The following is a 14,568-nucleotide window of genomic DNA, read 5'->3' as shown; positions in this document are numbered from 1 at the left end:
ATTCGTAAAATACTGTTTTGCACAATCGTGAAATATCATATATATGTACCATCTCCTGAACACTACCGAAACTGAAGAGCTTCAATATCTTACTTATTAATGCCCACTAAAAGGTCACTGAGGAGTCTATACCTTTTGGGGATTATGATACCTTGACAGAAATAACTTTTATTAAAAAATTTCTTTTTCCCAATTTTAATAGACTGTTCACAGTCCCCTATTTTTCCGTGAGATCATAGATGTCGATCGGTGAGCTCGACGGGCCGCCATCTTGGTCTCCTGATCCGAGCGAAACTGGAGAGAGTACAAAATGCCCACGCGTAGGGGTGGTGGAGGGCACGGCTGACGGAAAAACTAGGGAGACTGTAATGCATCAGTCAATTCCAGCAGTGCCCATGCCCCCCTCGGGCTAACCCCTGGGGCATTAGCATTTTTTAAAAAAAAATGGGCAAATTTCTCGGGGTGGGGACACATAAGCTGTCTAAATGCCCCGGGGTGGGGACGAAGAAAGAGGGCAAATGCCCTGCCACCGGGATCGTCGCCTTCCAACACCTCCGCAGTTTTTTAATTAATCAGTGAATAAAACGGTCAACTGTTCAGTATTTTAATGCAACAGTAAGACTTCAAGGACAACAGTACGTGTTAGTTGATTCTGATTATATTTATTTCTTTATATTTCTTTTTAACAGTTTGCTAGAGGATAGCTGGGATATTGGTAGACGTGCCCCCAGCCGCGAGCGATGATAGGCGCCTGTATTCGCAGGCTACTTTTTCTGCGAAGAATCAAGACAGTTTAAATGATGATGCACTGCATTTTAAGCTCGCAAGATCTGTCTTGAAGATCGCATCATTTGAATTCGCGAACCTTAAGTATTTTAACTCCACTTTCATGAATTTAAAAAATGTTAGGCTAGTTTTGAATGCGAAATGCGAAATAGTCGTGTTCACGGCAGTGATTGTTTTGTGATAAACAAAATATAATTCACCTTGTCGCTTATATTTATATGCTTACAAGTAATGAAGAAATATCTAAATTTGAGAAAACACACCTTTAAAAACATCTGCAAGTTTCTCTAGTCCCTGACGGACAAGGTATTGTTCGACAAACGCCTCGTCTTTCCCGATGAACTCATCCATGGCACTTTCCAAAACATGTGTATCGAATCCCTGGGGTTCGCCCCGGGGTATGCAAATGCCCAGTCCCCGGGCCGCGATGAAATTGCGAATGCCCCACCCCCGGGACTGACAATGTGAGCAAATGCCCCGCGGTTGCCCGGGGGGGGGGGGGGGGGGGGATGGGCACTGCTGGAATTGACTGATGCATAACAGCTTCACTCTGTCTTGTGTTCAAGGGGCGCGACCGCCAGTTTGGAGCCTCCATTAATCAAATCAATTAGCAATCTCCTCCCCTGGGAAAAAACCTGTCAAATCAGGGATAATCATATGAATACATGTTACTGTGTTGTGAATTTCGAAACATTTTGAAGGTTTACTAAGTTGAGTTGAATGAATGCGGGACAGAAGAACTCTTCTCTGACTCCAAAAAAGGCGGCAAAGCCCGCAGAGAATTCCAATTATTCAGATGCGTGCCGTCTTTGGCATTAATTGTAAAATTTCAGTCGGAAATAAGAACAACCAACGGAGCTTTCAGCCATTTCCTTCGCCAAAACGAAACTTTGATATATTAAATTCTTGCCAAAACCAGTTGGAAGAACTGCCAAAACATCTTTTCCTTCGAGTAAACGAGAAACAGCCTCCTTTTGCCCGCGCTTTAACACCAATCCTCCAAGACAAGAAGCAGACAGACGATCAAAATCAAAACATTCTCCAAAAAATTCTCTTGAAATCGATGCCACTTTGGCCTGAGCCGCGAAGTGATGAATGTCACTTTCTGTCACTCAAGTTGTCAACGCTCTGCTACACTCTGATGAACTCTATTGTCCCTTCGACCAATCAGGTGTTGCCGTTGCTGGAGCAACTAACGCAGCGAACACGAGACAGAGGGAAGCTATTTTTTCCGCCCCGTCACCCCCATGCTATTAACCCCACCACCACTACCCATGGGCATTTTGTACTCTCCCCAGTTTCGCTCACATCAGGAGACCAAGATGGCAGCCCATCTAACTCAACGATCGACATCTACGATCTCACGGAAAAATAGGGGACTGTGAACAGTCTACAATTTTAATTTCATGTTTTTGGAAAATGATACCTTAAATAATTAACTTTAATTTGGCTGAAAAAAAAAATTGGCATAAGTACATGTAGCCCCACAAAGGTTTGGACTAACCTTACATTCCTTCATGAAGAACAGCATCACAGCATGACAGTGGGCTTCCACATGCCATAAAACTAGAATTGTCGCTAACAACAATACCTGCAAGCCTGGTTTGTGTAGCATCTGGATGATCACTTGAACATGGCGACGCTCTCTTTGAATGACTATTTGAACTCTCCTCCCCAGCTGATATGTCTGCAAGAAAAAAAAATTGTCAAATTTGACTGCACTGGTAACAATGATACACAACAGTAGAAATAGAAATAACACAACATCGCTGTAGGGGTTCATTGGACAATGGATAGCTACAGAAAAACAGTTTATACGTGTTGCGGAAATAATTTTTAATGGTGAAGTCCTTTTTTCTGGCAAGTTCATATTAATTAAATTATGATTAATAAAAACAAACACCATAACTATAATCTTTATTAATTACATATTCAGTACAAGACAGCTCTACCCTTATTAAACAACAAATGCTAATTGATGCGATGTTCAACAAAAGAAAACTCACAATATAATTTTGTTGTAGTTTTTCTTGTTTTGTTTTTTCTTTTTTGCAACACAATACATCACAATGTTAAACAATTACATTTTATTTTGTTTCCAAATCATTTGTTTCTGCTAAACAGAAGCTACTATTTGGGGGCTTGAAAATGCAGGAAAAGGCCGTCCGAAAAGTCTACATGCCACTCGATTTAAATGTAATAAAAAGATACATATTAAACTACTGCTTTTATTGTCATACAAGCTGTAGGTGAGCAATGTTCCCTCCATGTCTTTGTATTGGATATGTGCCATGCAAAGTGGCTAAAACTGGCATGAAATTTTGTTTCTAAGCCTGACCTCCAGAGTGCATAGCAATCCTCTGTGACCTTGTCTGGATTTTCACAATTTCACAGGGGATGCTCCCAGGACCCCCAGAGGAAATAACATTACTTTTAGAGCACTCCATAGTTAAATCTGTACCTATGGAGATGATTTGCACTTACAACGGTTTCCTCACAATTAAAGTCGTAAGATTTTTTTTCAAATCTCGATACATTTGCCACAATACAACAGTTTTCACCTAAATATATGATAATATATAGATTTAGCCAAGCCTAAAAGCAGAGCCCCTGATTGCAATAACTGACGATAAAAGAAAAAGAGCATTATTTTTCTTGGATCAAAAACTCAAAAAATGATCAATTGTGAGCATGTAATTGATCAGCGTGTGCTTTTGCTATTTGTTCCAGTTAAATCTTAACAAACTATACCCACCTAGACACTTTGCTGCGTGTACCCAGGCAGTCATTATACTGAGAGGCACTAGCTATATTACAATTGAGCTAAATGTTCTGCACTTGAAGTCGTACAAAGTTCAATCGAATCGATGTGCTCAAGCTATTCTGCTCTTGATTGCATTGCTTGGAATCGAGTAATAGCTCATTACTCGTTTGCAGGTCTTTAAGGCAAGAAATGAGTCAAGGTCTTTATATCAGCCTATAAACGTTTCAGTCTATTTTCCTTAGCCTTTGTCGTTGTTATTTGCGTTTCACAAGCAAACGAGACATTTTGAATTTCAGAGTTATGGCGGTGCGTGACATAGACCTGCAAACACGTTTGTCAAAAAACATACACTTATCTCGTGATTTTTAGCCCATTCAGAAGTTAAAGCATTAAGAAAAGTGCTTATATAAATGCTTGTTTATTCAGTACAGATAATCAGTCGCCTAGATAGCCAAAGTAAGTTCCAGGTGTTTACACTATTTACCAGCTGCAATGTTGGCGTACCATGGAGGTACACCAACATGGTGGCTCCATACTGGGCTCTGTAAATTTGTGCAAAATATTTCGACAAATATCTGAGCTTGGGAAAAAAACAGACTTAAAAATTGGAGAAGTATCATCTTTATTAACCTCCTATAACATCACAATTTCTTGATTTTATCCACTAAATGGTTTTCAAATAATTTTTTTTTTGTGTCAGGATTGTGTGACAGTGTAAGCCAAGAATTGTTTTGCTGGGGTCAACATATGTATTAGTTTCTTTCAGCTTAAATGTACAATAATTCGCTAATGGGTTTCACTCTTGTAAAGACACATACCTCTGTTACAGGAAAATAATGAGAGAATATCATTTAGTTCGAGACTTTATCTTTATTATACTTAACAAAGTTTCTCTGAGCGTTTTACTTAGGTGTTCTCGAACAGATACATTGGTAAACAAATTCTCTAACCTTTCTGCTCTTGTTGCTCAGAAGTTCTTGAGTTTGTGCTGGGATTCTACTCGGTTCACGATCACGTCTAAAAATATGATGATGCTTCTGAAAATGCTTTTCATCAAGTTGAAGAGTTGATAGCCCCGGTTGATGGCTCCTTTAGTATAATTGTCTGACATGATTCTTGATAAATTCACTCAAAATGTTCGCTTGTAAATTCATCTCTCGTAAGGCTTGCAGACCGACCCGTTGCGAAAACGCTAACGTCCTTTAGTGTTGGTCTACCATGAATGGTGTGTTCGTTTGTATGTGATTTCATCGCCCTAGAAATCAAGGAATCTGTGCTAACTTTTCAAGACAGCAACCTCTGTAAACTCCACATGCTGTACACATGCAGGGGTGACACATACGCTTTAGAGACCAGACAACAATTTGTGACTGAATGTGGAAAAGAAAGAAAAAATGGAGCCGAAATTTAAACCCAGGCCTCACTGCCTGGGTAACAAGCCTAACCAAGACTGTAGAAATTACGTACGAAATATATATGGAACTTTTCAAGAGACGATTGTACAAAGAATATGTCAGAAGAAAAGTCAAGAATGCGCCAGGGGTTAATTTGTGCCGAAATTTTACCTTTGCAACTACTCCTTCCCTCCCTCCAGAGAAATTATGTGACTTGAGCCCGCGATCCAATTGGTAAACCAGCAACTCGTCAGTGTTCAACTTCAAAAAAACACACAACCTCGATGAGCTCTAAACCTGAGCCCGCGATATACTCACATGATACTGGTCAGCCAATAACTTGTTGTGAAGCTGTCAATTAACAATAGCGTGGACGCCCAAAATCAAAGAAGTGGTAATGGTACTACTCTCTCAGTTTTCAAGGTGTTAGCATACAGATGGACATACGTACGTAAGTATGGACAGTCACGTGACAACCAAAATTTTTCAGATCGATGGGTTACAAAATTTTCTAAGGTATGGGGCTGCGCTAGCGTGCCTTCGGTGCGCAGGAGCTCCGCTACAAAGCAATAAAGAATTGGTTCAATTCTGGGTCAGCGGTTGTCATGCGAGCATGACGTGTATTTCTTAGCTCCGTTTATTTTACTTTTATAGTTGATTTTCTTCGTGATTTTTTGTTATTTCCTGACTACCTATTGTACCAGAATGGTAAACTGATAAGATGGAGTAGGACAAAACCAAAATGGAGGTGATGTTGAGATCTATTTTGGATGAAATCTTAGAATCCAAACTGACGGCCATCTTGTCATCCATGTTGGACGTAAAGTTGAAGGCTTACAAGGAATTGATGACCTTCTTCAATACATCATTTGAAACAATGAAAGTGAAGATGGATAGCCCGAAGAACCAAACAAGGACTTAAGCTCAAGAAAACGATCGCTTGAGAAGTGATTCTGCTAAAATGAACAAAGAGATTAGCGATTTACGTTCCTCCATCGATGAACAAGCCCAATACATGTGACGCGAATGTCTCGAAATAAGAGGAGTCCCCATGACAACTGAAGAGGATACGAACGAAATTGTTAAGAAAATTGGAGGCTTGATTGAGGTCGATATTAATAATACAGATATCTCGATCAGCCATAGGATTCCTTTACCTAACAATGGAGAATCAGGGTCCACTCCAATTCGACATCCTGCCATAGTGGTCAAATTTACCAATCGAAGGATTCTGGACCGTTTCTACAAAGCTAGACCAAAGTTGAAAAGCTATAATATTAGTGACATTGGCCAGGGGCACTACGGTGAGAACAATATCTTTATCCAAGAAAGCCTAACGGAAGCGAAAAGAAAGTTGTTGAAGAACTGCCTCAAGTTTCGCAAGGAACAGAATTACAAGTTTATCTCGACATATTATGGAGTGATATATTTGAGGTGTAATGAGCACACACAAGCGTCACGTATTACATCAGTTGGGGATTTGGAAAAACTGCAACCACGACGACCAACATCTGAATCAACCAGTTCAACAACTACTGAAGTAATTCTGCCTCGCCAAGCTAAGTGCAAGAAAGTTAAGACTAGATACTGGTAGATACCCATGTGCTATCTGTGATAAGTTAATTAGGAGTAACGGGAGGAAATTGATATGTAGTCTGTGTAATCTTTGTTATCACTTTAATTGCACATTCCTTACTCTAGCTGATTACAAGTACTTTAAGTCCAGTAGCCTTGGGTGGACCTGCCAGATATGCAGCCAGTCAACTTTTCCATTTCACTCAATTGAAGATAATGAGCTTGTTAAGCTTTCCTATAATTCCAATTTAAGCTGCTTGCACTCAAAGAATAGTGTAAATGCTATTCTGGAAGATTTACCAGTGCTACAGACTATATCTAATATTAGTAATATTCCACACTTATCTAATTCTGACCCTGAATCCATCACACCTTCCAAAGTTAACTTTAATTACTTTGATATACATAAATTTCCCTGTTCACCTGAAATTAATAGTTGCTCAAACAAGGCATTTTCACTCCTCAATTGTAATATAAGAAGTATCCAAGCAAACTTTGATAACCTAGAACAGTCCCTTAATGATTTCAATTATCCTTTCAACATTATAAGTCTGTCGGAGACATGGATTAATAGATGTAATGAACACATCTCTAATCTTGATCTGCCTGGTTATTCATTCCTCTCTCAACCCACTACACAAAGGGCAGGTGGAGTTGGTATGTATATTAAGAAAGGTATTCAATACTTAGCTCTTATTAACCAAGGTGGAGGTCTGTATGGGAGAATCTTGACCAAGGTCCTGAGTACAGACCGAATGCAGTGAGGTCTGTACACATGACCAAGGTCAAGATTCTCCCATACAGATTGACTTAGCTCGGTTAATAAGATGTTTATTATATGGCAAAGAAGAAAATTTTAATTTGTTTTATGTAACTGGTTTGCTGACATTTCGCTCGCGAACGGCGATGAGCTTAACTTAAACCTGCCGAAATTTGCTCGTCCTCTTTACTTTTTTTTGATCATCAGGTTTTTTGGCACTTCCATAAATGATTGAGAAGAAAATAAAAGAAAATGGTGAACATTTTTGTATTTTAGTTTGCTACTTTTTCAACGCAAAATGAAACCGGTCTAGATGCCAGTCTAGATGGGAAAATCTAGACCGCGGTCAATGTCGATTTCAGCCAATCAAATTCGTGAATTCGGTAGTTCCCAGTCCTTGTGAGACACAGCCATATAATAACGTGTTAGACATGACCTTACTTCTAGCAGTGATGAAAGTGAAATGTTATGGGTTGAAATTGAGAGTGACTTAAACAGCAATATGATGTGGTGTAGTATACCGACATCCTTCTTCCAATCTTGAAACGTTTCTAAATTAGTTTTACTCGGTTATAGGCAAAATCAATCAAGAGAGGAAACTCTGCTTAATATCTGGTGACTTTAATATTAATCTTTTGAACTTTAATAAACATCCCTTAACAGAGGATTTTATAAATACTCTAGGTTCTTTTTTTCTAGAGCCCCACATACTGAAACCAACAAGAATTACCAGTCATTCCCCTACACTGATTGATAATATATTCTTTAATTCTATCGAATATCAAACAGTCAGAGGGAATTTATTACATGATCTAAAAGACCATTTGCCTAATTTTCTCATCATTGAGAGTTTTGCTTATTCAATACATAAAGAGAAAAGCTTTAGACGAGATTATTTTAATTATAATGAAGAAGCTTTATTAAGTGAATTTAGATCCATTGACTGGTCTAATTTATTGGACTATCAGACTATCATGGACTATCAGATACTACTGAAATGTTTGATACGCTTTACACAAAAGTAAGTAATATCATTAATAGTCATTTACCCTTAAAGCCACTCACCCGAAAGGAATCCAAATTTCAAACAAAGCCCTGGATTAATCCGGGATTAAAGGTATCTATTATTAATAAAAATAGGTTGTACAGGCACTATCTGAAAACACGTACATGTTACAGCCATACCAAATTTCAGTGTTATCGAAACAAATTAAATCACCTACTCAAACTAAGTAAAACCAATTATTATAAAGAATATTTTATGATCAACAAGGCAAAAACAAAAGAAATTTGGAAAGGAATAAAGCAACTTATATGTCCGAAGTCTAAAGGTTCCACCCCGCCTAGTAAATTATTTATTAATGAACATGAGATTACTAATGATAAAGCCATTGCTGATCAATTGAATAAGTATTTCTCTAATATTGGAAAAAACTTGGCATCAACTGTACCAAAACCTAATCTACCATTTAATTGTTATTTAGATAGACCCCAGGCCTCTAGTTTTTTCTTATCACCTACCACAACAACAGAGATTGAAAATATGATTATTTCCCTAGGTTCAACCAAGGCTTCTGGCCCATTTAGTATTTCAACCTCCCTTCTTAAGACTTTAAAAGGCATTTTATCAATCCCTCTTCAGCTGCTTTTCAATTGCTCATTTTCTTCTGGTTTGGTGCCTGATCAATTAAAAGTAGCCAGAGTGGTTCCAATTCACAAAAACAAGAGTGTCAAAGTTTGAGTAAAGTATGTTTGAGGTGGCTGCCCATCACGAAAGTTTTAAATCACTACACCATAATTAACTTTCTCGACCAAAAACACCACAGCATTTTACTGAGCCTGTGACAAACTCCCAGCATGCTTCACAGTTAACATGCTCAATCCAGAACTATTGCCCCTAAAAATTAATAGTACCTGCAGTCCTGCTTAGTTCAACATCTGGATGGTCACCCTGTGAATGGTCTTCACCTGTTGATGTGTTTACAGACATGTTCATGTAAGAGAAAACCTGGTCAAATTAACTATCTTAGAAAACTGCTTCAGTGAACTTTTAACACCTCAGACTACCAATAACTGGAACCTAAAAAGAAATAACCATGAGGCCACCCTAGTTTGTCTTAAAAAACTGCTTCAGTGAACTTTTAACACCTCAGATTACCACTAACTGGAGCCCATAAAGAAATAACTGTTAGTTAAATGTTATCTTGTCCATAAAATAATGCCTGCAGTTCTGCTTCGCTCAGCATCTGGATGGTCAACCTGTGAACTGCCTTTCCCTGGTGATGTGTCTACATGACAATCACAAGTGTTGAAATTCAAATTTGTTGTGAGACAAGTTGTAGCTTCAGTGGTAATACAAGCAGCAAAACTAAAATATGTTGCCGAAAGTAGAACTCAAGTCTACTTTGTGCAACATGTTGCCTCAACTTGCAACACTGTATTTTGCTGCGAGGCAAGTTGGTCACAAATGTGGTAATACACGCAACAATGTGTTTCAACTTGCAATGCAACAATGTTGCGAGACAAGTTGAAGGAAAATGTTGTCCATATTACCGGACCTTAATGGCCCAAACTTTTTATAAATGGCCCATAACTTTCCAATGCCATGGGCCATAGGCTCATTTGCCTGTTTTGCATTCCCAATCCCTGGACAATGTATTTATTATTTTTAAAGACATTATTAATCGCTGTTTTTTGTGTGTCTGGTCTAGAATGGTAGCTTTCAAGGATCAAATAAAGTTTGAGACAAATCCAAATTGGTTTCCTTCAAGGGTTTATTTCAAATTTTTAGATGACAATTCCCACACATTACATGGAAAATCCCCACGGGACATTACATTTATATCAAATATTTGTTTGTAAAACTAAAAGAAAGTCGTCACTTTAAAGGTGCAGCTCATCACTTTATGGTGAATGTCATTACTTTAAAGTAGCTTTTATAGAAGTAGATTTTTATCACTTCTTAACTCACCTAAAGGAATTGCTTCAGGATTGCCACTTTCTTGGTCTCCAAGCAATTGTTTTAGAAAGTCTTTCCTTGTGAAGAACAAGTGAATAATTGACACTATGCAGAGAACAATGGATATTGCCATAATCGTAACAATGCCAATGTTCAGTTTGGATTTCTCCCTGTGATGTAAATCATTGCAGGTCATATTCACTTGGCTGATGGGAATTTGAGTGGTGTTCCCTTGTGAGCACATGTACACCATTGGAAGATGAAGGGTCTGGAAGCGACAGAAGAGTCCCATCATCACACCGAGAACAGCAAGTTGAAAGCAAACGTGAAAAAGAAACCTCCACATAAATCTCTTTGACAGGCATTTCTTTTTACCACTGCTCCCCTCCTTTTTGATTCGTCGTAGTGCTAAGACACTGTAAAGAATAAAGACTACCCAAAAGAGACCCAAAATACCACAGATGATACGAGCAAAATTAAGTGGTATTAACAATGGGCTCATGGTGGAAATGTAGTCATTATAACATAGTTGACGGGTGACGTCACTGGGCTTGGGATCACAGTTGAAATTCAGCCTATCTGTGGAATGCAAGCCCAGTAGAGAGCCAATTATCGTGGGCCAGGAGACCAGAAACAGAACAAAATGAACAGCACCCCATACAGTTTGCGACTTAAGGGCAAGGTCAGTTATTTTATCCATTGTACAACACACTCCAACCGATCATGATCTAAGAGAAACAAAAACAAATAAAAGTATTCCAAAATGCATTTTACACTTAGTTGTAACGATATTCAGTGCCAAAAAGAAGTTTTTAATCTCAGATTGCCATTCAGCAAATTGGTGATATCCACACAGTGCATTCATGTTTTATAATACAGTCACAGACAAATTATTATGAACTGGCATGTACATATATGTTTTTTACTAGAAGTGCATTGCATTGTACTGTAGTTTATTTAGGAGAACAAGTGCCATTAAGAACTCATTACAATATTTCTACAGCAGCCACATCAGCGTCATAACTGTTATTTCTTCAGTGACTCTTCCATTCTGGTCGAATTAGAATTTGAAGATGTTGGTTTTTCTTGATCGGACAGAAAAACTGGAGTACCCAGAGAGGAACCCAAAAGTATTTACAAAAGCCCTTAGTTATCCACATTATACTTCTATGGTAAATTGCTTTAATATAGGCCATGTTGCCACTACACAAGAGGAATTTAAAAATGTTTTCTGTCCACGCAAAAATGAAAAGCTGGTGTTTTCAAATTCCTCTTATTCTAAGAGCATTAATTTTTGGAAAAGCTCAGACTGTTTTTGTTATGGATTAGTGTGGTTGGTGTGCCTTTCCACATGATCTGTATCAATATACTAGCCATGTGCTAGTGAAAATTAGCCTTTCATTAATTTCAGCAACACACCTACATGAAGGCAGAATTCTAGACAGGAGCTGCCACAGCAATATGGAGTAAACATATCATATATTAATTATTTAATTTAACACTTTTTAAGGTGCAGAGTGCGGCTGTTAATTGTAATGAGCCACAACTGACTTGCTTCTGATGGCCTTTTAAGTTAGCCACAACAACACCTACAGTGTAACAGAAATTATTTTGTTGCAGGGTTCTGAGTATTATTACAAAATCAATCTCTAGAGCATGTTGAATTACAAGATTTCAGTTTCTTTGAAAATTCATTACCTGAGGAAGCAAGACTGCAACATTGCAGTTAAATAACTTTTCTGAAATTTAAACAACACACAATGATAATTATAAATCATTCTGAAGTTACAACTTACATGTATGACGCACATTAATTTTTTTCTAAGCCTTCAATTGTTTTATCTCACTCTCCATTTACATCTACAGACTCAGACATGGCATCTGTTAGATTACAAGTCAGAGACTGACCTGCAAAGAACACATCCATCAATTGACACATGGTTAATTCAATACTGTATGACAAAATGATTCACGGTGATTCTTAAGAAGCTTTAAGGAGTACAGCCTAACCAGTTGGGGGGGGGGGGGGAGGGGAAACAGGCAAGTCTGAACTTCTCCCCTCCTGTACCTCTTACTCTCACTTTCCACTAGACTACTTACAGTAATTGTTGGCTCTTGCCTGATGCAAAGTATTGAGTAATGATTATATTGTTTCAGAATTCCCCCCTACATGTACATGTATTAATCACTTGTGCTTCTCACCACCTTGGAATTTCACGTCCCACTCGTACCTCTCCTGCCTCACTGAGGACTCATTTTATTTTGTTTGTCACGCTGACTAGACAAATAAATTTTAGCTCAGTCATGTCTCGTTTCTGATATGCCAAAATCAATGTTGAAAACTCCACGTCCCCAGTGTACTAGTCAGGTGTATGATAACCAAGCACCCCATCAGGAGAACTATGCTGGGAAGATAGCAATCAAAGCTCTAGGTGATTTACTTGATTAGGATGTGGGCTTCCTGAGCAATTTTTGAGTTACTTTTTTGTAAAAAAAATACCTCTTAGTCGGCACGTCGGGTATGTTATGGATGGGTCAATGGATGAGTGAGTGAGTGAGTGAGAGATGTATGTATGTCACACCAATCAGATTGGATCTACTATAAACAGCCAATCAAATTTCTTGTTGTAAAGGTAAATGGTATGTGAGAAGATTTGATCCCGATAGAGTTCAGAACGGCCATATTTATTCTTCTATAAAAGAGGAGGAAGTATTCATATATTGGGTTTACTTCGACATTTTCTGTGGGTTAGGCTGAGGATTTTAGTTAAATGAACGAGATGAGCCTTGAGGTTTGAAACAGTTCGTGAGTTAGTAGTATGCAAATACAACGAGATATTTTTATTTTTAGTTCCAAAGGTAACTTGATACTTTTGTTTTTCACGAGGAGCAAATTCAATTAGAGGTCACGAATCGTTGCGTCTAGTTCTTAGGACATGTTTTAGAGGGGATGAGACTTAAGATTTGAAACAGTTCTAACGTCTACAATAGTAAGTGCGGGTAACGATTGTTTTGTTCTTGTTGCATGCAAATATAACGAGATATTTTTGTTTTTTAGATACAAAGTGTAATTTGACACTCTTGTTTTTAACAAGGGAGTAAATTTAATTAGAGCAAACGAATTGTCACCACTCTATCCCACGAGATGTTTGCTATCTTTAGTAACAAATGGTAACTTAACACTTTTGTTTTTTACATGGGGGTGAATTCAATTAGAGGTGACAAGTTATCGGCTATTGTTTCCAGGATATTAAACAAAAAAGAAGCTTTTGTTTTTGGACGGTTTTTACGTCTCTGCAGTAGCAGTTTAATAGTTTTATTTGATGGCATTCATTTCAGTCCGGTATTTTTAAAGGTAAAAAGTATGAAAACTGTTTAAATGTTCTTTGAAGACTGCACGGCACCAAGTTAAAGCGCAATTTAACTAAATTAGACTCAACGTGTCAGAGGTTTTTTTTCTCTTTCTTTCTATTTTCGGTGAAGTTGTGTTGTGTTATGTTGTGTTGTGTTGTGTAAAAACGTAAACTTATGACTTGTATTAAATGTGAAAAAGTCTGTAAATTAACTTGAGTATTTTTGAGCAAAAATTCCTCTTGGGGGTTGGAAGGGTTATATGATCGGTGAGTGAGGGAGTTATGCATGTGCGCCTGTCACGCCAATCACAGTGCGGGTTGTATCAAAGAACGAATCAAATTTCCTGTTGGAAAATAAGATGGCATCTACATTAATCTGGAGACGTGTCAGATTACTGTAGTTTATTCAGTCAAACATTTTATGGCTTACTATTTAGCTATCTTACCATGACCGATGTAACATCGCAACCATAAAAACTTGTCAAATTAACCAAATCATCACTGTACCATGAATGCTTCTATCTCCGATACTTCACACAAAAAATAACTCTTGCACGCAAGGCGTGCCTATGTTCTTTTGAGGTGACAAGCCAGGCAAGGAAAGCCTAGAGCTCTGCTTGAAACCCAACTAAATAAGGATCCAGTTAAGAATTCTTTTGCTACAAGTGTTGCGAACAACTGTTAAATGCAACAACTAGACTCACCCAATCTTGTCAGACGTGGTGAAATATTGAGATCTTTGATTGCTTGTTCATTAAAATCACTTTCCTACAAACAAAAGAAACCATTGAAGACATGATTATCCTGAAGAGGTTTTTTATGATGTATTTGATACACAAAATAAATGACAGAGATTGATAACAGGTGCTAACAGTTAAACCTTGATTGATAGAAATTATCTATTAAAAGATGGGCACCTCTCCAGTGTACATGTAGTCGTTTGCCTCTCTAATATGGACATTTATGCAGGTGTCTAG

General features: G+C 38.0%; 1 protein-coding gene across 2 annotated transcripts; it reads right to left on the bottom strand.

Annotated features, from left to right (window-relative positions):
* Window positions 1-1,293: 1,293 nt before the first annotated feature.
* On the bottom strand, window positions 1,294-14,352 carry LOC149098705 (uncharacterized). 2 transcript variants are annotated; one of them, XM_089278634.1, is made up of 4 exons: window positions 14,296-14,352; window positions 11,937-12,146; window positions 10,251-10,966; window positions 1,294-2,473 (listed from the first exon to the last, which is right to left on the bottom strand). In XM_089278634.1, exons 3-4 carry the CDS (start codon window positions 10,936-10,938, stop codon window positions 2,292-2,294), a joined length of 870 nt encoding a protein of 289 aa, XP_089134760.1. In that variant the 5' UTR covers window positions 10,939-10,966; window positions 11,937-12,146; window positions 14,296-14,352; the 3' UTR covers window positions 1,294-2,291. The 2 variants fall into 2 exon arrangements, with proteins under 2 accessions (XP_089134760.1, XP_089134761.1); XM_089278635.1 differs by lacking the exons at window positions 10,251-10,966; window positions 11,937-12,146; window positions 14,296-14,352 and adding an exon at window positions 9,194-10,239.
* Between the last annotated feature and the right edge of the window lie 216 nt (window positions 14,353-14,568).

The sequence above is a fragment of the Orbicella faveolata genome, unplaced genomic scaffold (assembly GCF_042242905.1).
Source record: "Orbicella faveolata isolate gen_17 unplaced genomic scaffold, um_ofav_v1 contig_46, whole genome shotgun sequence".
In the NCBI taxonomy this organism is placed as follows: domain Eukaryota; kingdom Metazoa; phylum Cnidaria; class Anthozoa; order Scleractinia; family Merulinidae; genus Orbicella; species Orbicella faveolata.
The sequence above is the reverse complement of the archived record's forward strand: the minus strand, read 5'-3'. Positions and strand labels throughout refer to the sequence as shown.

Bases quoted from the DNA above. Each gene is read 5' to 3' on its own strand.
- LOC149098705 (XM_089278634.1), bottom strand. From the start codon at position 10,938: ATGGATAAAATAACTGACCTTGCCCTTAAGTCGCAAACTGTATGGGGT. The intron at 2,474-10,250 runs GTGAGTTAAGAA...TTTTTCTTGCAG, and splicing joins TCCTGAAGCAATTCCTTTAG to ACATATCAGCTGGGGAGGAG.